Here is a 27,546-nt window from a genome sequence, read left to right as displayed (position 1 = left end):
GTCGGTCCTACGGGTTGACTCAATGACAGAACTCAAAGGGAGAACAAGTCCTTTTATAATATTCCAGCAAAGGTGGAGCTGGACGCACACAAGATTACAAACTGTTTACTCAGGAAGCATGTTTCTGCTCCCAGCTCCTTCTACACCCAGAGTAACATCTGAGTAACAGCTGATGATCTTTACCTTTAATAAGAAATAAAATAAAATAAAAAAGTTAAGAAACCAGAACTGATGCTGTCTGGGCCTGTTTTTGTTTGTTTGTTTTGTTTTGTTACCAAAATAAAATTTACCATATCTAAGCGCTTGGACAGTTAAATTTTCAAAAACACGGGGAATGAAACAAAATCAAAGATACTGCACAGCTTCTGTCTTTTAGGTCTATGATCTGACATAAATTTGTTTTCCTCATGAGTGCGTAGAAATTAAGGAATAAATAGGATGCACAATATTTCAGCAGTAATATCAATATTGTCCATGTTGTCTGTGGTGGACTGCTGACGTGGACATGGTGTACCTTTCCTTCTGCTTATGTCATTAATCCATGTTCAACCATTGTGAGGGAACAACGATTACTTCTGTTTTGAACCTTTTCCTTGATTCAGAAACTATGTTGGGATGCAAGCTTTCATCAGTGTTTGCACTGTTCCATTGCTTGTTCTCTCTGATGGTCCTCTCTGGGTACTCTGGCTTCCAGTCCAGAGATATACCTGCAGAGTATGAGTGTGTGTCTGCATGGCTGACCTTCTGTGTTGTCCTAACCCCAACCCCTAACCTCTAACCTTTAACCTCTCCAGGGTGAACACTGACTCTTACCCGATGACCTCTGGAACCCTGCAGGTATAACCAGGTACAGATAATAGTTTTAAGTTATTTGCTAGAATTTCCCAGATATTGTATCGTGGTCTACACTTGTCATGTTGGAAACTGAACTCAACTTGGCCTATGGGAGCCTGCGTCAGTGAGTGACTCAGCTCCCTCAGTGCAGGATATCCATCCTGTGGCGCACATTTAATCACCTAGCCTTGTTAACCTGTAGGGATTACATGTATCAATATGTGATATTTGACTTATATTGTTTCTAACATTTTGACTTCTCTCTTTTAATGCATGGTGGAGTTGGACTTAGCCCTAGAAGTTCTCATTTAAGAGTAATTATTTTTTGAATATGCTTTCTAGCTGATTTTACAAAGTACATTAGGTGCATTCAATGTGTCTGCGGCTGTTTCGATCCATTAGAAAGGTTCTGTACTCCTATCTGCATCATCAGTCTTGAATATATCATATCATGCGTTAAGCTGTCAGGTCACATCCTTTTCTCTCCTTTGGGGTTTCATATAAATGATATAAATAAAGCATCAACTTTAATGTTTTACAGCTGTACCTCATAACTTACTGTCTCCACACAGCAGAGTAATTCTTCTGCTGAGGGAAAAGCTCCAACATTAACTAACCTTTGAGACGAGCAGTTCGGAGATGGCTTTGGACTGTTTTAGAGCCTCTAATTCTCCTCATTTCAATAAATATTAATAATATAGACACTTTATTAAGGACTTTTTCTCTTTCTATTTCTTTCTGAGAGACGTAGATCACAAAACATTTCCTAACATATCAGATTGGATTAAATCTGAATTGTAAACATCCTTGTTTAACAGGGATTTCATGGATCCCTTTTCTCTCCACCCTTTAGTGATTATGAAAGATCTGACTTGGGGATGTTTGCTGTGTGGTACCGCCTTGCCCAAAGGTACTGTGTTCTGTTCAGCGCCATGTTGTGTTTGGTTTCTTAGCAGTGCCCTGCTGTTTCTTTGAGAGCTTTATCTCTAAAGTCTTGGGCAAATACTGAGGGTTAGGAGATCAACTGAGAGCAGGATGTGGCTGGAGCCACTGAGTAAAGACGCAGCGGGTGTCCAGGGGAAATGTTTGACTGATGGGATTCAGCTTGATGTCAAGAACCTCCTCAAACCAAGCTGAGAGAATCGGACACAGAAACAGATTCCTGCACAAAAGTCTCATACTTTGGACGGTTGGCATTTGAACAACATTCCCTTTACTAAAAGAAACTTATTGGAGACACTTTGACAGTTTGCTTATGATTTTAATGTGATCTCACATTCTGGAAACAACATAAAATTCTGACAACCATTCTGTTCCACTGCTTGCGATTTTCAAATATCCAGAAAAAGGAGTTTTGATCAGATGGAGATTTAAAGAGGAACAGCAAAAGCAAAAGAGGTGGATTAGCAGAGTTGCAAACAAATGACTGTATCATCAGGACATGTTACTGTGGATGGTACAAGGGATTGAACTAGACTCTTTTGTTGTCTGTCATTTTGACCGGTCATGATAATAATGACATATTCAATTGTGTAATTTTTGTTCAAACAAGCTTTGTGGACCAAAGTGAAACTTTTTGGCTGAAAACACTTTACATCTCACTGATCATACTGAACATCCCCACTATCATGGTGGTGGCAGCATGGTGCTGCAGGGATGCTTTCCTTCAGCAGTGATGGAAGACTAGAAGAAGCACAAGATGAGATGATGAAGGCTCACCCTCCAGGAGGACCACAGCCCTGTACATTCAGCCTCAGGATGGGTTAGATCAGAGAAGATGGTCCAGTCAAAGTCCAGATGTAAATCCAGTTGAGCATCTCTAGTAGGACTTGAAGATTTCTGTTTTCAGATGCTTTTCGTCTAACCCGATTGAGTTTCAGTCATTTTGATCTAAAGAGTGCGTAAAGCTGGTAAACAAATAACTCAAAATACTTGGAGTACAAACACGTGGTTCTGAAGTACTGAGGAATAGAAATGGGTGCTAAACCATTCTGAAGCCAGAAGGTGGCGTCTATCAGAGCCTCACATTCAGGGAACAGCCTAGCAGCATCAGAGGAAATGGAAGCTACAGAAACTCAAGCATTGGTCGACAGCTAACCAGTGAATCTCATTCCTGTCTTCCACTGCTCATAGTGGAGGGTTTGTATCCGGTTTTTATGTTTCTGCTCTTTATAAAACAACTACATGTTCTGTCCTGTGAATTGTTTAGTGAGGTGTTTTGTTTTGTGTTTACTTGTCTTATTACATTGTTCTAATTCCTGCATATTTACACTGCCAAAAATTGACAAAGTTGATTAATGTGAACTATCCCAGTCAAATAAATTAAATGCAAAGAAATATACAAATAAATAAGCACAAACTTCAGTACTTTACTCCTGATTCAGAATGATGCCACTTCATACTGATCAATCGTGTACAAATCAAGCACAGCTTGTGGTGGTAAAGTGAAAAAGTTCATAGGGTTTGATTACTTTCACACTCTATTTTAGAAAAAAAAGAATAAACAAAATATATAAAAACCAAGCCCTATGATCTATTCCTCCACTGTCTGAACCAACTAGAGCTCTGCCTGGTAGCCAAACCACTAAACTGCTCTGCTTCAGCTTCTGAACCCTCCTGTCAGGAGGCTGGACCTCAACTACTTGAAAGGTTCTGATGTTGCAGAAATGTGACAGAATGCAGCAAAGGTTGCAGAAAAAAAACAAAGTGAGATTTTATTTGACAAAAGAATGTGATCACAGAGAGTACAAGAAATCTCTTTAATGAGTCAATATACAAAATGAAAACAGCACACTGCAGTGCGACACCAGAAATCTGAGAAAGAAAAAAAAATAAATCTAGCAGGTTCAGGAGCCGTTTTCATGCGGCTCATCCTCCATGTCTTCATCCTCTGCTTGGTCCCCGTTGTTTATGCCGTCTCCATAACCTTCCTCCATATGCGCCTCTGCACCATTATAGTCTTCCTCTTCTTCTTCCTCCTCCATCCCACTGGGATCTGGTTCAACAAATGAAGAGAAATGAGTTTCTGTCTCATCATCACTAACAGACTTTATGTCAAACTGCTGTGATGTTGAGACCTCATTGGGTTCATTGTGATGGAGAAATGTGAAACTTCAGGTCTTTAGTCCAGTGACAACAGAATGCAGCTCCACATTCTGTCATTGATGGGTTGTGTAAACAGCTGAGTTCTTTATATTATATCATATTTGGAATAATTTGGCAGTAAATGGAAACCTTAATGTAAAAAAACCAGAAAAAAACCTTTCCTAGCAGGTTTACTCATCAGACCGTTAACTCCTTCTAAGACTTCAGAAGTGTGTTAAGCAACAAAACCTCATTTTGAAAAGAAAAAATAATTCCATGTTGTTTGAGGGAAAGAGTCCTGGAGACCAAAGCTACTAAACCAGGACAGACTTGGTTTGTTGTCTTTGGAAGCAGATTATTTGCTCAAATTGACCTTTCAGTCACTGGTTTGGTGGTTCTGAAACAGTGCAGGGAACAATCCTGCCTCTCCAGAACCTCCACACATCCTCCTGACCCGGCCTTTCAGTAGAAGCACACAGGACAGCAGCAGGTTGGAACCCACCTTGTCTGAGATCTCGTCCTGGGATCTGTCCGGCCTGCAGCATGCCTTTCAACCTCTCCACCTCTGCCAGCGACGTAGCGTTGGAGATGGCATTCTGAAACACACATTTACACAACCTCAGCACCATCCAACTGACAGTTCCTGGCAGAGTCAGTATTGCAGTATTTGCAAGTGGATCCAGGGCGATGATCAGCATGTTTTGGTTTGGCTCTTGGAATGCAGAGTAGGTTTAATTCAAATCATGTTAAAGTCTTCATAGCAGATGAAGATCCGGAATGTAGTCTGGGCTTTTACTACTAAGTGGTTTGTTAACAGATTTTAAAACTCTATTCTGTGAGCAATACGCAGAAAGTGTGAAGACCTCAAAACTGGACTGAAATGCTGATCCTTCTGTGCTGCAATTATTGAGTCTGCTAAAACCAAAAGTATGAACTCATTTTTCAGAGTCCTGTTGGAACACGAGTCATCTAATTTTGGAAATATTTTTTAGGTGGTCATGCATCTAATTTCTGTCTTTTTCTGTCAAAGCTTTTTAAACCAACAGACAGAAGGAGGGGGCTGGTTTTTGGTCGATGCTTGTTTGGTTCAAAGACTAAGGCTTCAGATGAATCTTTTTTTAGCTGAAGAACATTTTGACACATTAAATTGTTTTAATCTGTTCACTTTATTTAGTGAGTATTTACACCAGACTTTAAAGTGCTGGTGAAAGTCTAAAGTACAATTGTGTGTCATCACCATACTTATGATACTCTGTCTTATTGTTGCACAGAATTTCAATGAAGCTTGTACGTGTTGAAGAGGAGAGGATGAGGATGGATCCTTGGGAAACTCCACAGATAATTTCATTCACGTTGGAAGGTAGCTGAGCACTATGCCAGAAATACCAACCCAATTTTCTAATGAGGACATTAAACTGTCATATCAATTGTGTCTGATGCTGCACTGGGATCAGATAAAACTACTGTTGAAATGTCATTACAATCTGGGCTGGAGTCGATGCAGATTATTAACAACACATTGAAAGGAAGCCAAAGCACAACCTGTGTTCGTCTCAAATGAATCAGAATCTCATGCTGGCTGTACAGTTGCAGTATATTTTTTAAAAAGTGAACACAAACTATGACCCTGATTACAGATATGTCTGCAGTGCTCCAAATGGAGCCTACTATAGCTAGATAATGACCCACAGTCTGTCAGTCTAGATAGTCATTACTGATAGATAATGTAGTCCTTATCAGTCCTTTTATAAAAGGACGAAGGGGAAAAGTGAGAAAAACATTATCTTTGTGTGACTGGAAGGGGTCAGATCCCACTTGACAAACTGACCTTGATGGCCTCCACATCAGCTTGAGACGGCCCCGTCCTTCTCTTCTCTGGCTGAACAACCCCAGGAGTAAACCTGGAAGGGACACGGCTCATTTAGACAACTTTCTCCTCATCTGTGAGACTGGAACGAAATCAACTGCTGTCCTCTTCACTACATGTATTTAAATTGTATAATGGTAGTTCAGGTTTGCTGAAAGGAAGCAGTTCATCAGGGATCCTGAGACGTTGGTGTTGAAGCAGACTCACGTTTTTGTTCGCCTGCCCATGTCCTTGGCGAGCTGAACGCCTCGTTTGCCTCGGAACATTTTCTCTGCCTCCTGTCGTTCCTGGAACAACACAGTCAGAGGAACATGTTCATCTTTATTAACATACAAGCTATATTGTGGGTTTGCCAGACCTTACCTTGAGCTTCACTTTCTGAAAATCGAGCACACGGATCTGTGGGATTTTGTTGATGACGTAAAGCCTGTAGTGCTTCTTGTTTGTCACAGGATTCTTCAACAAGCTGCAAGCAGAGAGGACAGTGCTGCATGTCTGGAGGTGATGACCAAGAGGGGTCCAACACTCAGCCCCATTAGAGCTGAACATGTGTGTGAGAGCTTTACCTGAGGAGGGTTAACGTCTTCACCGAGGCCAGCGGATCCAAGTCTCCCTGAGACGAAAGGAGAGCAGAAAGAGATCTGAGTTCTGATAGAGATGAATATGGACAAGTTTTAACTTTACCTAAATTAGGCCCCAAATTGCCCAGATGTGTGAGCAGCATCAGATCAGTCTTTTAACAGGCTGTACTTCTAAACAGTAAGGAGAAGGGTAAAGGCCGCTCTGGCTTCAATCTCATACAGCTACCTGACCAGCTCTGAGTCCAAGCAGCTTTTCTTAATAGCTGCCTGAATGTGGCCTTTGAAGGCAGGATGGAAACAAAATAAGCATCGACTTTTTAACTTGACGCTTCCATAATGATGGAAGAAAAGAAACCAGAACAATCCGACAACGACAATGTATTGATGAGCTCAAACTGTGATGTTCCTGAATGATCTTTCAGGAACGTTACAACTCAGGAGATCAGACCTGAAGGTTCAGTAACTGATTAGAACTGGAGGGCTCGGTTTAAATCAGTCCTGGACCACTGAGCAGCAGTTCAGTTCTGAAAATAACAAAGGCTTGAAATATTTCACTTTGTATGTTATGATTATGTATAATATGAGTTTCATTTTCTGGAATGACGGATCGGAAAATACTGTATTTTTTCAGGATGTTTTAATTTCCTGAGTACAGAATCCAAAGTGATCCTTGGATCCAAGGATCTGTGGGTCTGTCCTCTGCTCCCTCCCAGCTGAACTCCCTACGCTGCAAATGACCCAAACAGCAATGACCTTTGATCCTCCAATTTAGCCTGATAAGCTGCTGATCTACTGAGGTCTCATCTGTCTGTTCTGATGCACCAGCAAACCGGCCTTGATATCCTTTCCTAATTTTGGGAGATCGGTGATCGGCTGACACTTACATGTGAAGCTGATCTTATCCACTGATTTTATCTTTCTCAGCAAAGTTCTAAAAATCAGCCACTGTCCTCTATTGTTCTGCTGTGAGAGGTTTGACTGACAGCCAGGCCCTCCAGGTCATGTCTGCAATGTTTGCAATTAACAATAGTGATCCCACTGTTGCTAACTCAGAAACCTTATTGTTGTATTTAGAAACATTTCAGACAAAGAAGAAAAAAAAAACAGTCAGTATCGGCTAGAAATGGAACCAGCAGGTTAGGCCTTTAAAGATCATAATCTGTGATCGGCTAGAAACTGCAGCCCTAGTTCTGGTCATAATACTCATTCAACAGTCTCTCGTGTTTGCTCTGATTTTATACCCTTCATGTATTCCCAACAGCAGGAACTGGGGCTCCATGGTAACGTTACTCACCAGCTCCTGGATGTTGTTGTTGGTGAGCACCAGCTCTCTGAGATCTGGCAGGGACTGCTCCAGGTTCTCCCCGATCCGACTGGAGGAACAGCAGCAACATGAGAGACAACAGCCACATTAACACCTCACATGATGGAGGCCTGTCACAATAGCAACTTACACTGGACAGCAAGTTGTCTCACTAATTATTATGATGACAATAATGTTTTTTGAGACTATTTTTCAAGTAATTCATAGATGATGACATAATAATGCACCCTGTCAAAAAACAGGAAACTTTAACTTTGTAAAGAACATTTATCACTGGAACTGGAAGACGTTTTAAATATCCAGAATTAAAACACAACAATAAATAAAACCCTTCTAGTCATATGAGATTTAAACTGTTTTTTTTTGGTCGGGATTTTCATTGCGTTTTGGCTGGAAACGCTGACCACAGCCTCGGATCACTGGCACCACCTGTCGGGTCTAACACTGACCAGGCAGGATCCAGTTTCTTCCAATCAGCATCTGTTCACTTCGATCTGACATCTTACCAGATTCTGTTGTTGTTCATCAGCAACGTTTTAAGTCTTTTGAGCAAAGGGAAGCCGTCCAGTTTCCTCACTTCATTATCAGAGAAATCAATGGTATCAAACTGGTCCAGAGTCGCTCCCAGGTTCTCCAGAACCGGGATCTTATAACCTTTAGGGTAAAATACAGGAAAGGTTCAAGTTAAGTATTTGAATAGTTTCTATGCAAACACGCCGGGTCCTCAGCTGCTTTTTCAATTAGCATTCAGAGCCGTTTTGGAAACTCCAGAAAGTCTCCAGCTTGTAGTTTGACTCTAACTTCCTACCATGCTAGCAGTTAGCAGCCTAGCTTCTCCGGGTCAGCCAGCAGAATTAAAAAGGAAACAAGTGAAGCAGCTGTTCTAAACGCCTTACAAAGCCTGGTACTGCAGTCCGCAGACACAGCTACTTCCTACCCTGGTGTTCTCCGACTGAATGAAGTCAAAAGCAACGAGGCCTGATGCCGCCGTGAGGGAGGCGCTCAGACTTACCTCGTAGGTCCAACTCTCGGTCTCTCACCGGGTTGGTGTACTGAGCAGCCTGCTCTATGAGCTCCGCAGATAACTTCACCATGTCGACAACAGAACCAGGATTTAGGCGGAACGAGTTTTCTTCACCAAACTAATCAAAACGTGTCACACACTGCCGCCAGAACAAAGATTTCTTCTTCGTGTTTTTATTGTCTTCTTCGGAGGTAAGTAAGTGGAGGTTGGCAAACAGTCCTAAAGCACTATTACCGCCACCTACTGGTCTGAGGTGTGTCTTTATTCAGGGGCGGAGCTAGAGGGGGTCCGTGGAGCTCTGCTTAAGTGTCTGTCTGCCTGGGCTTATATTCACGGGGCTCGGCCGGGCTCAGCTCAAAGAGGAAACATGGGTCCCCTTCACATGTTTCCCATGTAGGAGGGGCCGAAAGTGTCGGGTGCCAAAGTCAGAAGCTCTGTCATCTGGGAGGGAGTCAAAGTAGAGCTGCTGCTCCTCCACATTAGTAGCAGGTGTCAGCTGAAGTGACTGGCATTTTGTTAGGATGGAGAGAAGAAAAACATAAACAGCATTCATACATCAACAGAAATGTGCAGCTGAGTGAGTTATTAAAAATGTACAGAATTTGCATTTTGCATGTGTACATAAAAAACAACTGACTATTTAGAAGAAATTAAAAAAGGTAAATAACATCTGTACTCTGAAGATCTAGAGAACAGAGCAGATAGTGAAAAATCACAGAAGCTCTGCTCCAGAGGTTCCTTCTTTTGAAAGAAAATCTGACTATAGATTATATCCAACCTTTCTCTCACATAAAACATTTTAAAGCATATGTATTAATTGTACATATGAGTCATATTCTATGAATAATAGAGTTAAAGACTGATTTAGCCTCCATCTTACTGAAATATATACTTGGAGTGTTTGCTTGGCCTGACAGCATCAGCTGGAGTTATCATGTAAAACAAATTATACTATACAACTATAAGCAAACTTGACAAGAACTGAACCTGTTAAAATCTATTCCTGCACGCTAGAGTTTGCACTACTGCCATCTTGTGGAGCAACTCAACACCTACACTGTCCAATCAGTCAGATTGTTTTGAGCAGGCAGGTTCTATGAAGCCAGAACACGGGAAACCTTCCACTTCCATTTTGTAATTTCAGCTCAACAGCATTTGTTCCTTCTGACAAAATAGGATTAAAAATTGTCCACTTTGATTTTGAAAATCATATTTCTTTGCTAAATTGAAACTGGTTTGTGGTACAATTTGAAGAGTTTGATAAACTTATAAAGACGAATAAAGAAAATCTACCAGAACTGGGTTTCATTGTATCTGATTCTTAGAACATTACAGAAACTAGCTATTTTTGTTATAGTATGAATTATATCAGGGGGATCTGTGAAGTTGCTAGTGGATATAATAAATATTGATTAAATCAAGATATATTTGTGTTTGTATCAAAAATACAAGTGTGAATCTTGTTCTGTGCATTTGTAACTATTGCTTTGTGCACAAACAAAGTATCCTGTGCAGGTGTGAATCGTTATGTGTATTTATAAATCGTGTCCAGTGCATTTGTGAATAATGAGACTGTTTTAGCTCCATACCAAGCAGTCAAGCGTCATCATTGAGCCTCCGCGCCAGGAGGCGGCGCCGGTACAGAAGTAACTCTCCAAATGAAGAAGAGATTGCTGCGAAGATAAACACGTCATCGTGAATGTCCTGGATTAAGAGTATCTAGTTTTTGGTTTTGTGTCAGTTAGTTGGGATTCCGCTAAAATGGAGCTGATATAAGGAAGTTTGCGCCGCAGCAGCAGGAAGCTTAAAACAGACTCGCTGTGTGATTTGTGCCTTTAAGAACACGGTGTGTGTGTGTGTGTGTGTGTACCGGTGGGTAAAATGGATGATGATGTGGAAATATTAGACGTCGACGATGACAACTCTCCCCGCCAGGTTCCTCTGAAGAACCAGGACCTGAGTCAGCTGAGCTTCACAGGTAACTAGCAACAACACTTCCGGTCTCGACTTCATGACGTGTAAAGTATGAAAGCGGCTAAGAAGGGCTGTTTAACAGTGTTGAGTCTTTCTACTTGAAACACACGTCAGGAAATCAGACACTAATAAGTTGAGTGGATTGTTGTTGGGAAACACACGGCATAGTTGAAGCACTTCCTCCCTGTCCCCCCCGGCAGTAGGGGAGTTCCTGTCCCTGTACGGGTGGTACCTGCTGGCTGCCACCGTCACAGTGCTGCTGCTCATCCAGCATCTGAGGAAGAGGAGGACCGGCCAGAGCCGTCAGGACTCAGTCCCACACAACCTGCAAGGTCAGCATCAGCACCGTAACAAGGTTCAAGTGGAGCCACTTTTCTAACAGCATTTCTTCTTCCAATTTCTTAGAATTTAACAACAAAAAATAATAATAACGGAGCCATTCTGGCTGTACGTCACGGTGATCAACCTCAGTAATAATTACTATGTAATTATGTCACTAATTGCTATGTTTTTGTTTGCTAATATTTAACACTTTGGATGGGAGTAGTTTATCAACAAATAAGTTATTTTCCCATGGATAAATAAAGTACATTCTAATTCTTAACATTTTCACAATAAAACCGCATTTTATATTAATATTGCGAAGAACTCCAACAGATATTAGCTCATTTAGCATGTATCCATGCTCTGGATGCCAAATATTAGGTGATATTTTGGTTCCATGCAGCATAAATGTTGAGGGAGGACCAGCATGTTATTGTCAGATGCTGTCCTGATTTCATTTTCTTCCTGTAGCTGATGTAATTGGACCTGTAGAACGGCAGCATGTAGGAACAATTCTGTATAGTTGCTTTGGTTTTAATGCACAAAGACAGAAACTATGTCTGTAAGCAGCTGTTGTACAAGATATTCCTCCCTTAGCTGTTTTGCTCTTTATGGAATTATGAAAGTATAAAAAGCTAATGTTAGCTGCTACTCCTTTGAATTTCACTCAAGGTTACTTCAATTTCTCTCTACTAAAAATACTTTTTAAAGCTAAATTTGGCCAACTTTCAGCCAACTGGCCATCAGTGCACAGCAACAGGTGGAGGGGCTGGGGGAAGTACAACATTGCTGTGACTCCAGCTCTTTATCTGGCTTGTCAGTGAAAAATATGAAGTGAATTTGTCGCAAACATGATTTTCCTTTTTTTATTCCTGAAGATGTATCTCTAGTAACAAAGAGACAGGAGGCCATGGAGGCAGCTCGGCAGAGGATGCAGGCGGAGCTGGACGCCAAAGCTGCTGCCTTTAAGGAGAAGCAGAGAGAGGTGTAGTGGGGGCTGCATGGTGGGCCACCTGAACCGGGGTAGACTTTTACTCACAGTTTTTTATCAACAGCAAGAAGAAGAGAAGAGAAGACAGAAGATCGAGGAATGGGAGAGCATGAAGCAGGGGAAGAGCTCCAAAGGACACAAGCTATCTGAGGTGAGCTGACCTTGTCTCCTCAGGACAGAATATTAGGCTAACGATTGAGGTCAGGAACCCTGCTCTCTGCTGTGAGAGAACAAGTGAGCAGTAAATGATAGAACCAGCTGCATTCATGTCGCTGTGGTTTCACTGTGTGTCTGATTCCTGCAGAACACAGAGGAGGCGAGTGCAGCAGCAGCTGGGGTCAAACCAAAGACGGATAAGAAGCCGCTGCGCTCCAACGGTAAGAACCTCACCGCCTGCAGGATTCACCATCAGGCTGTGTGTGCTGCAACAACAGCACAGCATGGATTATTAGGTTTAGAATATGTAAGCAAATGATGTTCAAACTGCCAAGGATTGCATTGCTACAGTATTTTGTGTTTGTGTGTGTATTTGTGTGTGTGAGCCAGTTTCTTCCCAAGCAGGAAGGAAAATGATCCATGGTAATAAAATTAATTAACAAATCATAGTTTAAAAGTGTGCCCCCTTTACTCAAATACCCTCAAAACAAGTTAGCTCAATTAAATGCAGTCAGAAGGCAGCTAATAGTAAACCATTAAATTTAATCTCAGTATGAATCCAGATGTTCTGGTTCTCTGACCTCAGAGGTTCCTTAGAGAACAGCCATCACCATGGAGACCAAGGAGCCCAGCAGCAGGTCAGGGAGGAGGTTCTGGTTCGGTTTAAAGCTGGGTTAGGTTCTACAGAAACATCCTAACAATAACAATAACAATCTTTATTGTCATTATAGAACCATGCAATAATGACAATAAAGATTGTTATTGTTAACAACAATAACAATAAGCTTTAACGTCTCCCAGAGCTCAGACATATTGAGACGTGACGGTCCATCTGAACCCGGTCCAGAATCCACGCCTGAACCTGATTGAGTAGCTAGACTTTGGTGCTGAGTCTCTAGAAGCACTAAGTGTGTAGAGACAGAAGCTGCAGCTGAAGTGCAGTGAACGTTGGTTCTACTTGATAGATAAAAATACACATTTCACTCTTCTGTATCTGTAAAATAAACTCAGAATAATTTTTTTTTGTCTCTGTGTTTCAGACTACAATCCCCTGATGGGACAAGGAGGCTCCTGCACCTGGAGGCCAGGGAGGAGGGGGCCCTCAGCGGGTGGATGAGGTTAAAGGGTGGAGGTGCTCTGACCGCCTCCAGACTAACCTGCACCCTGAGTGCTGGGACCAAGCTGGCAATGAAACAGAGCTCCTGCTTTCAGATCACTGCTTAAACATCAGTACTGGAGAAGTTGGTACACCCATTTAGAAAATCACACTAGAGACTGTTGAGAAACATAACCATCAACATGATTTCACTGCACGATCAAAAATCTAACGAAAATACAAATAATATTTTTGTCTTGCAGTAAAAATGTTCCAATTATCACAATTCCTTCTTCCTTTGGGTCCAAATTTTTAACATAGTACATAAGCTTTACAGCTGCAGTATATAACTTTTATAAAAAATATGTATTTACAAATTTGCTAAAACTATCTTAGTGTTGTGTAGTTTGTGACAGATTGTGTAAAGCTTGATCTCCTTCATCTCCTCCCTGAGCTATTATTACCATCTGAAGAAATGCATCACTCCAAACTAAAGACAACCAAGGAGGGTCTCAGTGCTGTCAGTCATCCTTCATGTACTTGCTGCTAAATGTGCTTTTGGCGGAGAAACAACTTAACTGTTACAGGAAAACCCTTTATCTGCCGTCATCTGTGACCATGCTAACTAGCATGAGCATTTACAACATGCTATGCTAGCTGCAGCATAACAGAAAGCAAGGAGGGGAAAAGGAGGGTGGGTAGTTCCACACAAAATTGTGATTGACAGCACGAATATTGTTCCTGGCTCTGATTGGTTGTTTCTAGTTTGCACTGGGAGATCAGAATAGCTCCTTTTTTCATCTGTCTCATATCATACTGTCATGAAATGGTGACAGTTTCAACAAATATTAAAACATTTTTTTTGTAAAAGTTACATACTGCAGCTTTAATTATTTCAGAAGGAACATTATAAAAGTGCATTTTAATGGGTGTACTAGACTTTTCCTTTCCTCAGTAGCTCTTTTGCTAAGATGACAGCAGATCATGGACTCAGCTCTTGGTGTCATTGGAAGCTTGACATGAAGCCGTTCCTTGAAATGGTCTCTAACCAGAAGGTCTGGCTGATCTGTCCCAGTCAGGGTGCTTTTTCATGGTTGTTGTGTATTTCTGGAAGATTTGAGAAAAAATCATAGCAGCAGTTGTATCTAGTAGATATTATTTACATTCTGTCTGACTGTGTGATTCTAAACAAATTAAAGTGTAAGAAATCTTTGTCCAACTCCATTGATTGAAGACAGTTGCTGGGAGAGCTGGGTTTGACCAGCAGGTAAACTGTTCATCTTTATTTGAACTAACATGGGGAATTGTATTTATTTTGAACTCTGATGTTAAGTTGTATATTTTTATTCCTTTCCTTCTTTAGAATGGCCCAGTCAAAGTCATGTATAAAAGAATGCACCACTTTCCCCCTGCATGTTGGCAGTGACAAATTTGGTAAAATACAGCACCCCCCCCCCCCCCCCCCCCCCCCCCCCAAAGAAATCAGATGCTTTTGAACTTTTTATTACAAAGAACTTTATTGACTAAAGGGGTTTAGTTTATGTAGAACAAAAACACTTTGTCTTTTTTTGCCCCAAACTTCTTTTGTGTCACATCAGCACAGATGAAACTCTTAAACAAAAAATTACCCATTATTTTAACCAGAAGACCGATTATGATGAAATGGGCAAATGTGCTTGAAGTGTTTGTCTGTTTCATATTATGAATATAAAATATGGTTAAAATTTAATATTGAGGTTTGGAGCTGTGGCCCCAATTTGAACCACATTTAAAACTTGTGGTGAGTTTTTAAGAAGCAGAAGGAAAATCAGAAGGAGGAATGGGTCACAGTCAGGATTTGATGTAAATGTTAGTTTCCACAAAGACCGGTAGAAGTTAAGAACTTCTCAAACAAAGTTAAATAATGAAAAACATCTGAAATATTTACATTTTTATTCCGTGTTATCATTGAGACATGGACTATTATCTAAAAATACAGAAGACGCGAAACAAGATTGTTTCAGTTCCCTCAATGCAAAACCAAAGCGTGATTCACAAATTTAGCCGCTAGGTGGCGCACGAGATAAGCTATGCTACTCTTTATTCTTTTTAGTTTTATGTCCCGACTTAAACGACGACGTAAAAATAAAAATAGATACATAAATTTTAACCTACCAATCACATCTTAATAAAAGGGTTGGAACTAAATATTAAAGCGGTAGTTTTCGGTCTTAGTTGGAACCCGCAGCACATTAACCACAGATTTAAGCAATCCTGTGGGGTTCTGCTCACATTTTAATAATCATCGACACAGTTAAAACCCCACATTAGATGTACTGCACATAACTCCGGTGGTTAAGAAGGGATTTCCGGTAAAACGTGGTACGCTGCGTCGGAACATTTCTACGGAAACGCACTTGGGTCAAACCAGTGTTAAATCCTTCGCGATCAGCGATCTGGATTGTCAGACATTCCAGCTACCGTGCGGGGGACAAACCAGACAGGATCCGCTGCTCTGAGCTGCAATGCAAGCCGCTACCTGCGTCGCTCGGCGGTGATTCCCCTGCGGTGGACGGTGGAGGGCTGCTGGCTGGTCGGGGCGGGCAGCGGCGGGGCTCGGAGCTTCAGGTAGCGGCTTCGAGGAGTCTGCTGCGATGCTACGTGGGCATCTGGAAGAAAAGCGCTTTTCTGCTCCTAGACTGTGTGTGTGAGCCACTGGAACCCCACCGAGCCGCTTTTAGCTGCCGTCTTTTACTGCCTGGGTTTTATTTCCTAGACATTTTTCTTCGAGAACCGCTGTTTTCGAACCAGACAGCATTTTCCGACGAGCTGGTTAAGTTTTTGGGGGAATGGCAGGTCGAAGCCGAAGAGCATGGTTTAGTGTTCTGCTGGGACTGGTGGTCGGCTTCACGCTGGCTTCCAGGCTCATCTTACCCAAGGCGACCGAGCTGAAAAGAGCCGGGCAGAAGCGCAAAGTCAATACCGCCGCCTGCGGGCTCCACGCGGGGCTCAGGAACGAACACGGAGGAGTCCTGTGGGCACCGCAGGCGGACGGCTCCCCCACGACCGTGAAGCCGGATTCCAGCTCCAAGAGTTTCCTATTCGTGGGTGTGATGACGGCTCAGAAGTACCTGAACAGCCGGGCCGTGGCAGCACACAGGTACGGAGAGGGCTGATGAGCCAGCACTCTGGCTGGCTGACAGGCTTAAACAGAGGATGAAAATGGTTCACATGCTGGTCATTCTTATTCTTAAGCTTACATGGAATATTTAAACTTTTTCCAAACAGGAGCGACCCTAGGTTGTAGGGACCCCAAACCATTAGACTTAGTGGACCCCCTCTGGTTAAACACACCACTTAAAGCACCATCATATTTGCTGCATTTTAGTTATTTATTTTGGTCATTTGTTATAAAAAAGAATAAATCCAAGCATTGAAATCAAACTCAAAAGTTGTTAAACCTGCAATTTCTCACCAGAATCTAAACACTTACAGAATAAAGAATATCAAAATTATTATTATTTTCTTTTTCACAATTTGTAGAGCAGTGGTCTCACACTAAAATCCTTCAGGGTCGGTGTCTGGAGTTCTGTGTGCTTCAGCACACCTGGCTCCAATATCAGCTCATTAGCAGAGCTCTGTAGCTCCTGACATCGTGCTGGTGAGGCAGTTTTACCATTTAATTCCAGTGTGTTGAACAAGAGACAGTCTAAAAGTTGTATTCTGGCTCTCTGGGAAAGCAGTTTGAGATCACTCAACTGGTGGAGTCTCCATCTCTAGCGAGGTTCATGACTGCTGAGGCACTGACTCCTCCTGTCTGGAGTTGGACGTTCAAATGTGTAATCTAAAATAGATGCTTATATATTTTGATTTTAACCAAATTAAATAAGAACTCTGAATTATGCTTTAATCAATTCTCAATATGGAACATTTTCTGTTGTTTAATTGGTCATCCAAGAAGCTACTAATCCTGAAGCCTTCCAGCTGATTTCATGAGTTGTTACTGGAACACAATGCTCTGTTTTTTTAATCATTTTTATTCCTCTTTTTACGTAAAGTAAATTAGATGGGATTGTTTTGTATCTGTTAACTCAAACTCCTGATTCTGTAGAACATACTGAACTACAGGCATTTGACACAATGTGCAGAAGGAACTTATATTTCTGATGATTTCATGTCATTGCAACATAAACTCAACAGCATTTTTGCTGTTGCATAATTTGCATATGGTTTCTTGTGCAATTTCAAGTCAGTTATCAATGGCTGATTGGCAGTTAGTGTTACTGGGTTGTACTAGAATAAAGCAGCTGATAAACTCCACAGCATCACTGTAGAAAAGAATGTGAAGGACTTGATGATCTCAGCTGACAGAATTCTCTGCAACATCCTCAAAAGCAAGTGGTGCTTTTTATTTGCTAAAAACTAGTTTTATTGTCGAGATGAAATATTTAGCTTTTTGAAACAGAGGTGCACAGATGGCTGAACAGAGGAGGGGATGATTAAATAAAATGGGTAATAATAAAATGGATCCACCATTTGCTGGCTTGCAGAACATTTCAAATCATTCATGGGTTATTAATAATGTTTGGTTGTTAAAGGTCCACTGTTATGCTTCCTTGAACAAGCTGGAATAGATCAGTGGACTGTACAAAACATGTTCATTACATCTAATACACAGAATTATTCTCAGATATTGAGAATGCGCTGGTTTAGCACTACCTCACGATTATGCAAATGAGCTGCTGCTGGCCACGCCCTCCCAACTCAGCGTTTAGGGGTCTCAAACTCCAGTCCTTGAGGGCCACAAACCTACAGTTTTTAGATGTGCCACAGGTACAAAGCACTGGAATGAAATGACTTAATTACCTCCTCCTTGTGTAGATCAGTTGTCCCAGCCTTGCTAATGACCTAATTATTCTATTCAGATGTGGTGCAGCAGAGGCACATCTAAAAGTTGCAGGACTGTGGCCCTCGAGGACTGGAGTTTGAGACCCCATCGCCTCAGGCCCAAAAGCTCAAAAATTCAGCACAAAAAACTTTGTTTTTCCCACAATACATATACTGTAGCGAGGTTAGAGGACAAGCACTTCTCTCAACATTTGAAAAACAATGTTAGCTTATGCTAACTGACAAATAATGTTCATGCTGAACAACAATACAAAACACACAACACTTCAATATGTACTTCCATCACCAAGTCTTTTGGTAAATCCTGTCATGTTCTGTTGGTAGTTTTGATAAGACTCCTGCTAGGTAACAAATTGTGACACAACAGTTTAGAGGTTTTTGAAACTGGCTGTTTTGCAAACAACAGCAGGACATTTACTTATTCCTGTCTATGGGGTGTTTATTTAATTTTTATTTTTTTCTGCTCTTGGAGTGTTTCTAGAAGCAGGAGATACCAAAATGGAAGTACAGATACATGCAAAAAGTGATTTTTTTGCATAATAGTGGCCCTTTAAGACCTTAACTGTTTTTCCAATGTCTTCTTGCACAAAGCATTAAGGCCCAGAACACATCGACTCACTCTCTCTACCAGCTCACATGCCGGGCTCCATTTAAACTCGAATGTTGGAATTTTTAAGATCTGAGTTGGAAATTCTTCCTAAAAATGGGATGATATTTATAGGAAGGCTGGGAGTTGACAAGACAGCAACAATGAGCTTAGAACCAGGTCTGTAACTAAATGATATTAAATTATTCTGTTGATTTATCTGGTGATCAATCAATAAATCAGATTTTAAAAAATTGGCACATTCTGCAGATTTCATTTAACCACTTAAGACTTTTCAATATACTGTTATAAATACATTAAAATATGCAAATAGACAAATTTAGACCCTTTTTTAAATAGAGCAAACCTTTTTTTTCCTAACAAGCAGCAACAGCATTCCTTTAGTGAACATCTGATCATTTGTAGGGAGCATCTTCAGCTAAAAACATTCTTCTAACTTCAAATCAGGCCTTGCTGCTGGACTGAACATCAGTATAGTGTGGCTGATCTGCTGAGTGTTTTTTGGATTAACAGATTAATAATTGGATAGCAAAATGTGCTTTTTTTAGCAGAATGTGAACCAAGTGAAGCTGAAACTCCAACTTGAGGTGTTCTGTTCTGGGTGAAACATATTTTTCAACTTAAATACAAAAAGTATATTTTGTACAGTTTTGGATTAATTACTGCTGTTCTTTTAGCTAATGCCCCTTTATTGAGTCTGTGTGCACCAGTTGATGATTAATCGATTTACTAAATACTAAATTAGTTGATGATTTTTTTCAATAACTGACTTATCGAGATAAATTGTTTCAGCCCTACTCAGGTCCAGAGATGAAGCTTTTACTTGAACTTCTAATGGTTTGTAGTGTGTGTAATGAAACATACGCCACTGTACATCTGTTATGACCATGTTTATTGTTTGTTACGTGTATTTATTAGAAGTGAACTGAATTCCCAGTCATTGTTCAGTTTGCATATTTAATGCAGTGAGGTTGTTGGAGGACCATGGAAGCCCTCATTGGTAAAATGTGAATGAGGATGAGTCATCTTTGTTGGTCTCCTTTGTGTTGCTGGTGGGAGTGTGGTCTCTGCCATTCAGATGGAGGTGAGTTTTCTTTGCTGCAGAGTCACCAGAACTAGACTGATCTACTGTTGTGGACAAACCAGAGTTGTAGAAAGTGATGAGTGTGAGCTACAGTTTGTCTCACAGGAACAAAAGCAGTTCCTGATTCCAGCTTCTGAAGTCTATCTGATATGTGAATGCCTGCAGCACCTGGCTGCTTGATAAAGAATTAATAGGCTAATTAAAGTTTGATAAAAAGGAGGCCAGTCGGTCACCACATCTCAACTGAATGAGAACTGAATGAACCTGCTGGTGAAATGTGGATAGCATGAGCCTGTAGATGAACTCTTTCTCTCCTGAAGAGGCAAGACTTTAGAATAGGGGTCTCCAGCTCTGGCCTTCAGAGGCTCGTCCTGCTAATTTTTGCCCACCCTTTGAAAAACCTCGGTTTAGGCCATTCTAACTGAAACAGGAGGAGTTTGGAGTGATTGAACTTCAGATGGTGAGAAAAAAGGAGGTTGTGTTTTTTCATGGAAGTTATTATCTTTGGACATACAGAGGGACGATCCAGAGTCATCGCAGAGTAGAGTTCAACTAGTTTCCACAGTTGAAACTAGTTTAAACTAGCTTGTAGTTGAAACTAGAGATCAGGCCTGAAATCTGACCTGAACATTTAGAGCCACATAAATATTGTTACAAAATCGGCCTTCTATCACCTGAAGAACATTTCTAGGATTAAAGGACTAATGTCCCAGCAAGCTCTAGAGAAACTCATCCATGTATTTATCTTTAGTCACATTGATTACTGAAACAATGTCTTCATATGTCTGTCTAAAAAAACACTAAAACCAGAAAGATGGAAAACATCACCCAGTTCTACAAGTCCTTCACTGAGAGAATAGATTTTAAAATACGGTTAGTTTATAAATCACAGAACGGTTTAGCACCACAATACAATAAAGATCTGCTGTTGTATCAACCTTCCAGACCTTCCTGGTCTGGTCTTTTATGATGAAGACTTTATGATGTTTTTATGACGTAAAGGAATTTAAATTGCCTTGTTGCTGAAATGTGCGATGCAACTGAACTTGAAGGTTCTAGGTAACCATTGACGTTTACGTATAACCTTCATTTGTTATGTGTAAACTTCTAGTTTCAGCTGTAGACTCTGTCACCCCCACATGAAGCCAAACATCTTAATGTTAGCTCTTGCTCTCTGAGCTCTGTCTCACTTTGTGTTTGTGTTTGTCATTGTTTCCAGAACTTGGGCCCAGACCATCCCAGGTAGGGTGGAGTTCTTCTCCAGCGAGGGCTCTGACACTTCTATCCCCATCCCGATTGTGGCTTTGAGGAATGTGGACGATTCCTACCCACCTCAGAAGAAGTCCTTTATGATGCTAAAGTACATGCACGACCACTACCTGGACAAGTACGAGTGGTTCATGAGGGCCGACGACGACGTGTACATCAAGAGCGAGCGGCTGGAGAGCTTTCTGCGAAGCCTCAACAGCAGTGAGGCCATCTTCCTGGGCCAGACTGGGATGGGAGCCCGGGATGAGCTCGGAAAGCTGGCTCTAGAACCTGGAGAGAACTTCTGCATGGGAGGTCCGGGTGTCATCATGAGCCGTGAGGTTTTGAGGAGGATGGTGCCACACATCCGGGAATGCTTGCAGGAGATGTACACCACCCATGAGGATGTGGAGGTGGGCCGGTGTGTGAGGAGGTTCGCCAAAGTCCAGTGTGTTTGGTCCTATGAGGTAGGAATACTTTTACGTAACGTAAAAGTAAGACGTAACGTAAGACGTAACCTGGCTTCTCTTTGTCTGAAATTAAAATTGAATTGATCTCAAACATTTAGGAGTGATGATGGAAAAAGTGAAGGAGGTGAATACTTCTTCCTAGGGCTGTAACTCTGTCCTGAAGGATCTGGAGGTTTTGTATCTCGGATGTTGGACCTTTTAACTCAACTGCTCATCCCTCACTGTTCACTCTCTCCATCCTTATCTTCTAAGCTAATATTTACAGTTGTTCATTTCCAGTGAAGTAGTTTAGTTTGTAAAAAGTATTAATGGCCCGACACATGAGCTAATGACTGGGGAACAGAGCTGCAGTGTGTGAGTGATGACTGCTCTCCAGGAAAAACTCAGTTTCTGCCACGCTGCAGCGCCACTGCTTAGCCCCCGCTGCTTTCACGTCATTAACAGTATTTACCATTTTGTTTCCATGGAGATAATGCTGACATTACAACACAGGGTCTTGGAGCTCTGCCATAAGTACTCAGTTGAGGCTCAGCACACGTCATCTGCCTGACGTCAGAGATTGTTGTGGAAACTTGACTCCCTACTGAACATCACCAGAGCATCCAGAGAGGAAGTTCACACCAGAGGCTGGGAACGCTCTGCTGGGAACCAATCAAAACCTTTCACTCACACTTCTGGGCTAAAGCTGCAGGAAGCATCTTTTATACATAATATGTTTTTAAAATTTTTATTTTATTTTATTTTTTTTACATATTTGTTAAAATATGTAAAAAATACATATTTTTGCTCTCATTTCATAAAACAAATAATTTGTGATAAAAATCCAGTTCCTCTGCCTTCTCCCAGTTCTCCTATTGCAGTCTGCAGAAATACACCGCTCGCTCAGAAACAACTAATCAGAGGCAGGAGGTGGGGCTTAGCGCTCCTCACGTCCTCCACCTTTCTCTCTGATAAGCTGCAGCTGTTTTACAACAGCACAGGCAGGCTAGTTAGCATAGCCACCGACATGGCGGACACACTGATGAGCGATGCCTCGACACGCTCTTATCTCTGGGTTCATCCTGCTGATTCCATCCCTTGCTCTCCTCGCCTCTGTCTCCGTGGGAGACCAAAGTCTCAGCTTTCATTTCTCATGTTGATGATGAATTTTCTCATGAACTGAGTCTAGAAATCCTGACTAACTTTTTCTCCTTGGTTAAGCACCCAGGCACTTTGTAAATAATTACTGTCGTGTATCAGAGGAGTGGGCTGCAGATGAGACTGTTAGCTCTAGTTACCTCAAAAGAGAAATGAAATGTCACAATCCATATCATACATGTATATTCAAAAACTTCTGAATGGTGATGCTGTGGGGACGAGGTTCCAGTACCAGTCAGTGTAGCAGTGAATCTGAAGAGAGCTCTGACTGAAGCCTATGCTGAAAAGTGTAGCTGTAGAGAGAGACTTTGCTGGCAGGAAGAGAGGAGCTCCTCTCATCTCTGTGGTTTTCACATGCTTGTCTAAGTGAGATTTTCTTAGGTTTGTTGTTACAAATATAATGAAGGGAAGATGCAGTTTAATTTCTATAGGTTTTTAGCATACACTACTAGGGCTGCAGCTAACGATCATTTTAGTAAACAATTATTCTGAAGATTAATTGGGTAAAAAAATGTAGCAGTTTCTGCAGATTCTTTATTATAGAGTGTTAGAAATACATTTAAAAATGCAAATAAACATTTACTTCCTAGAAGTCACTAACAGCATTTCTTTAGTGAACTCTTGATCATTTGTAGCAAAGCGTCTGCAGCTGAACAATCCTTCTAACACCAACATGAAAAGCTCAGGCCTTTCTGTTGGACTGAACATCAGTACAAAGCAGGGATGATCTGGTGACTACCTTGGTATTCCATTTAATAATGGAATAAATAGCAATAGGTTCTCAGTAAAACTTTCTTTTATGGAATCTGAACCAGATGATGCTAAAAAAGCCATTTGAATTCTGGGTAGAACATATTTACAGACATTGAAGATTCTTTTCATGTTAAATGCAAGATGTAAATATTTTTGTACAGTTTTGGCTTAATTGCCTCCATGTGTTGATCTTTCAGCAAATTACCTTTTTTGAGTTAGCATACTGTAGTTGGCGATTAATCTATTAATAAATTAGTTGACAATTATTTCAACAATCAATCACAATTAATCAAATTAATTGACTAGAAGTTCCATGCTCGTTTTTTGTATGTGAATTATATCCTCACTCTGCTCTGCCTTCAGCACGTCATTTAGATGGTATCTATGATCAAATATCAGGATATTAGTTATTAAAGGTCTAAATTATTGAGATAGAAGGTTTTAGAGTTTAGCATCATTTCCTCCCACTGGTGTGGGAGGATCAGGGTTAGACCGACGTCTCTCTCCACATTCCTGCTGGGAGAGCTCATTTCTATCAGGAAATCTCCAGCTATGAAGCTTATTGTCTGGGAATCAGTGACTGAAGCGTCCGCAGCAGATCATCAGCACACCCTCCTCATCGTCTCCAGTGTTCATGTGTGGAAATGACTTCAGGGATTTCAGCAGGCGGTGCAGGAACCGTTTCCACCCAAGATGTTGAAGGCCGGTGTTTGTTTGCTCCCCTAAAATCCCAACTGGTGACAGTTTCTGCGATTGTCGGAGAACAGCTGTGCTAGTTCTCTGCGGCTGGGAAAACATGCTGCCATGGCCGCTGAATCCACCCCAGACTTTCCAGGAAGGCCAAAGCCTGAAGGTTGAGCAGCAGTGGAGGTTGTAGAGGCCTTTCAGAGAGCTCAGTATGTGGTCAGCCTCGGCTATTTTCAGACATCCTGTGGCAACCACGTCCAAAACCCGTGTCCTGTCACTTTACGGCTGTGAAACGGCTCGCCAATGAATGTTTCTGCTCACAGTTCAAAAATAAACAAAGTGGAGGCGAGAGTGGTGAATTAGTGGGAATTATAGCTCTGCAGCATGAAGAACAGACAGCTTGTGTCTCTGCTAGCAGGTCACTTGGATACAGAATGTGCAGAATGCTCATTTTTTCCTCCTTCTTGACTTGAACTGGAAAAGGAAATGGTGGTTTGTCTCCTGACTCTGTCTGGGATGATTCAGCAGAGAGACCTGAGGGCTTGGAGCAGCAACTGATACATGCACATCTCAATACTTTGGGATATCACTGAAAAAGTACCCATGTAGATGGCATCTACGATCAAATATCAGAATATGAGTTATTAAAGGTCTGAATTATTGAGATAGAAGGTTTTAGAATTTAGCATCATTTCCTCCCACCGGTGTGGGAAGATCAGGGTTAGATACAAACTTCATAAGTACACTTATGAAGTTTGTATACTAAACAGATCCAGGACACAGGGCTGTATATGTCAAGATTTTATTTCTGTTCATGTAGGGTGCCTTCACACCAGTCCTATATAGTCCGCTTTAATCAAACCGTCTAGAAAATCCGGTTTGGGGAGGAGTGAATGTGAGTCAAACTATGATGCCGATCATAAAAGCTAACTCACGTTCACCTACAAACTCCAGCCTGGGTTTGGTTGAAGTGAACTCTGGTTTGGTTCAAATGCAGTGTGAATGAAAGAAGACCAGACACCGCTCTAAAAGCAGAAATCAGACTTGAGTGCAGGGCATTCTGGGTAAATATAACCAAAAAGAAACACACAAGTGTAATGATAGCAGGAGAAATGGATCATGGTCTTTTACCAAAGATAAAAGCGAAATTCTACAACCGCTACGATCTGACGTCACTCCATATGGTTTTGTGAAGAAAGTTGTGTTCAGTGTCTTCTTCAGAGGTTGTTTCTTTCAGTGGTTCTTGGTGCAGCGCCACCACAGGCAAAAGGGGGAACAGGTTGCTCAAAAGGTTTGATTGATTTGACTCAGTGCAATGTGAAAGAGAACCACAGCAGCTGGAAAATACTTTTACCCCAATCAAACCAAGTTTACCGAACTGTCAGGTGTTAAAACACCTTTAGATATAAATAGGATTTATAACAAGAAATGTTTTTTCCTACAAAATGTGGGCTTACTGATGAGCTTTTCCATCTACTGTAGAGTATCTGAACTTGGTCTGGGATCCTTTGACAAAGCTTCTCTTTTAAAATGCTTGGATACACCAGTCTATAACCAGAACCATCTTGTTGTATCAGTGACCTTTGTTGCTCATCCTCCTTGTTGAGGGTGTCCGTGATTGTTCACTGGAGAACTGTTGACCATCACAGTCAGCTGGCTTCCCCGTCAGTGGTATAGATCATAAATGAGTCAAACTTTATTCTATTACCTATCATTTTTATTGGCTCTCTATGATCATGGCACACATGACATTAACAGTGCTTTAATGTGGTCTCCACACTCTTTGCAGTTTAATATCCAGAGGGGTGGAGGGTAAGGGGGGGTTAACAATAGCCTTTTATTTTAAGGATCACTGAAAGAGTGCCAGCTCCAATCTGCAGCTCTAACTCGGTTAATGGGAATCACAAGGCTGCATTGCTGAGTCAACATCCTAATCCTGAAGTCTCCTCAGTGGCGTGCAGAGTAGCTGGAGCAGCCAGAGCAGCCGGGCCTTTCAGAGCTCTCTAAGCTTTCCTGCGCCTGGCAACCGCTCTCTGCTTCATTTGCATTCTCTTTTAGGTCCTCTGATTCTGAGCAGTCCACCACTGAGAAACTGCTTTTTGGATAATTCTGTTGAATGGTCTATTTTATTAGAAGTGTGATTCTGAATACTGGTTTGAAACGGACCAGTGTGCTGTGTGCTGCTCCGTGTGGAACCTGCCACAAACCAGACTGCTTCAGAGCAGCTGTTTAACTCAGCTGGCTGGGGCGACACGGAGTGTTTCTGGATTCTTTTTACAGCTAAAAACGCTTTGACTTCACCATTTGATTTGCTGGAGGGTAACCACAGGTATAGCAGTGACTGGAAGTGTCGTTGGTTTCAGTTGATGTGCAATAAAGGGTCAGAGGAATGACTCGGTGTTCAGCAGACCGGACGGGGCCTCCTGGACCTGCTGCTAGCTTACATTTAGTAATAGTGGTAGGAAATGTGTTAGCAGCTATGTAGTGTAAGGAGACAGAAAGAGAACATTTGATGAACCATAACTTTTCAGGGTCTAACATGAAGAATTACGGTACCTGAGCCCAGTCTTTAGAAACCCGTCTGACCAAAGGATTACTCCTGCTAACCTGTCTCTGACGTCAGCAGTCAGGGTTTGTGCTGCTCAGGGGTGTCTGTGTGAGGCAGCAGCAGAAATAGGATGACTTGCATGTCAAACTTCTACTGCCTCCAGTCTGCCTCCATGTTTGTTTGAATCTAGAAACAAACATGTGGGCGACCCAGAGTGTACCATGTGGAGTCATGCTGAGCCTGTGTGTTTTCCCTGTCATTAACTCCCAGTAGGCCTGTTACAGTGGCAAATTTTACTGAGCAATAAATTATCCCAGAAGTTATTGCAATAAATTACAATATTTTCAGCTAATATAATGGTAATAGTATAATAATGTAAGAACACAATCTCAAAGATCAAGAAACTTTAAATTCTAACCAACATTTAACACTAGAACTGGGAGACTTTTTAAATATCCAAAATAAATAAAACAGAAACAACAAATAAAATGAAAAATTAATCTCTGGGAACAATTATCCTGAAATAAAAAAAGGCTAGATGAGACCAAAGCACCAGACTGAAGACTTTTATCATCTGGTTTTGGTAGAAAGAGAGAGAGAAAAAGAGAAAAAGAATAAATAATGGAAATTATTAAAATTATTTAATTTATCATGTGATTTATTGAGTTAATGCTTATTGTGACAGCTCTAACTCCAGACATGTTCCACTGCCGGTGCTCATCTAGGGGTGGACAGTAAAAAACTAATTTGTATTGTGATAAATCAATATCAGTAGAGAATGAAATGTTGATCATTTCACTGAACTTCGATCCAGAAACACACAGCATTCTGGGTCTGGATTGAATTGAGCCGTTTTCATAAAATTATTAT

General features: G+C 41.4%; 3 protein-coding genes across 3 annotated transcripts in view; 2 read left to right on the top strand and 1 right to left on the bottom strand.

Annotated features, from left to right (window-relative positions):
- Window positions 1-3,576: 3,576 nt before the first annotated feature.
- snrpa1 (small nuclear ribonucleoprotein polypeptide A') lies at window positions 3,577-9,084 on the bottom strand. The gene is made up of 9 exons (XM_032560031.1): window positions 8,703-9,084; window positions 8,197-8,344; window positions 7,661-7,739; window positions 6,352-6,398; window positions 6,149-6,251; window positions 5,993-6,072; window positions 5,747-5,819; window positions 4,421-4,514; window positions 3,577-3,829 (listed from the first exon to the last, which is right to left on the bottom strand). Exons 1-9 carry the CDS (start codon window positions 8,782-8,784, stop codon window positions 3,681-3,683), a joined length of 855 nt encoding a protein of 284 aa, XP_032415922.1. The 5' UTR covers window positions 8,785-9,084; the 3' UTR covers window positions 3,577-3,680.
- A 1,267-nt stretch (window positions 9,085-10,351) lies between these two features.
- Window positions 10,352-14,468, top strand: selenos (selenoprotein S). Its single transcript, XM_032560032.1, has 6 exons — window positions 10,352-10,692; window positions 10,889-11,020; window positions 11,891-11,997; window positions 12,068-12,154; window positions 12,308-12,380; window positions 13,200-14,468. Exons 1-6 carry the CDS (start codon window positions 10,596-10,598, stop codon window positions 13,274-13,276), a joined length of 573 nt encoding a protein of 190 aa, XP_032415923.1. The 5' UTR covers window positions 10,352-10,595; the 3' UTR covers window positions 13,277-14,468.
- A 458-nt stretch (window positions 14,469-14,926) lies between these two features.
- chsy1 (chondroitin sulfate synthase 1) overlaps window positions 14,927-27,546 on the top strand; it is a 32,197-nt gene continuing 19,577 nt past the window's right edge. The window contains exons 1-2 of the mRNA XM_032560030.1: window positions 14,927-16,394; window positions 21,053-21,548. Coding sequence (XP_032415921.1) covers window positions 16,084-16,394; window positions 21,053-21,548 — 807 coding nt within the window. The 5' untranslated portion in view covers window positions 14,927-16,083. The remainder of the gene's footprint in view (window positions 16,395-21,052; window positions 21,549-27,546) is intronic.

The sequence above is a fragment of the Xiphophorus hellerii genome, chromosome 4 (genome assembly GCF_003331165.1).
Source record: "Xiphophorus hellerii strain 12219 chromosome 4, Xiphophorus_hellerii-4.1, whole genome shotgun sequence".
Taxonomy (NCBI): Eukaryota; Metazoa; Chordata; class Actinopteri; order Cyprinodontiformes; family Poeciliidae; genus Xiphophorus; species Xiphophorus hellerii.
The sequence above is the reverse complement of the archived record's forward strand: the minus strand, read 5'-3'. Positions and strand labels throughout refer to the sequence as shown.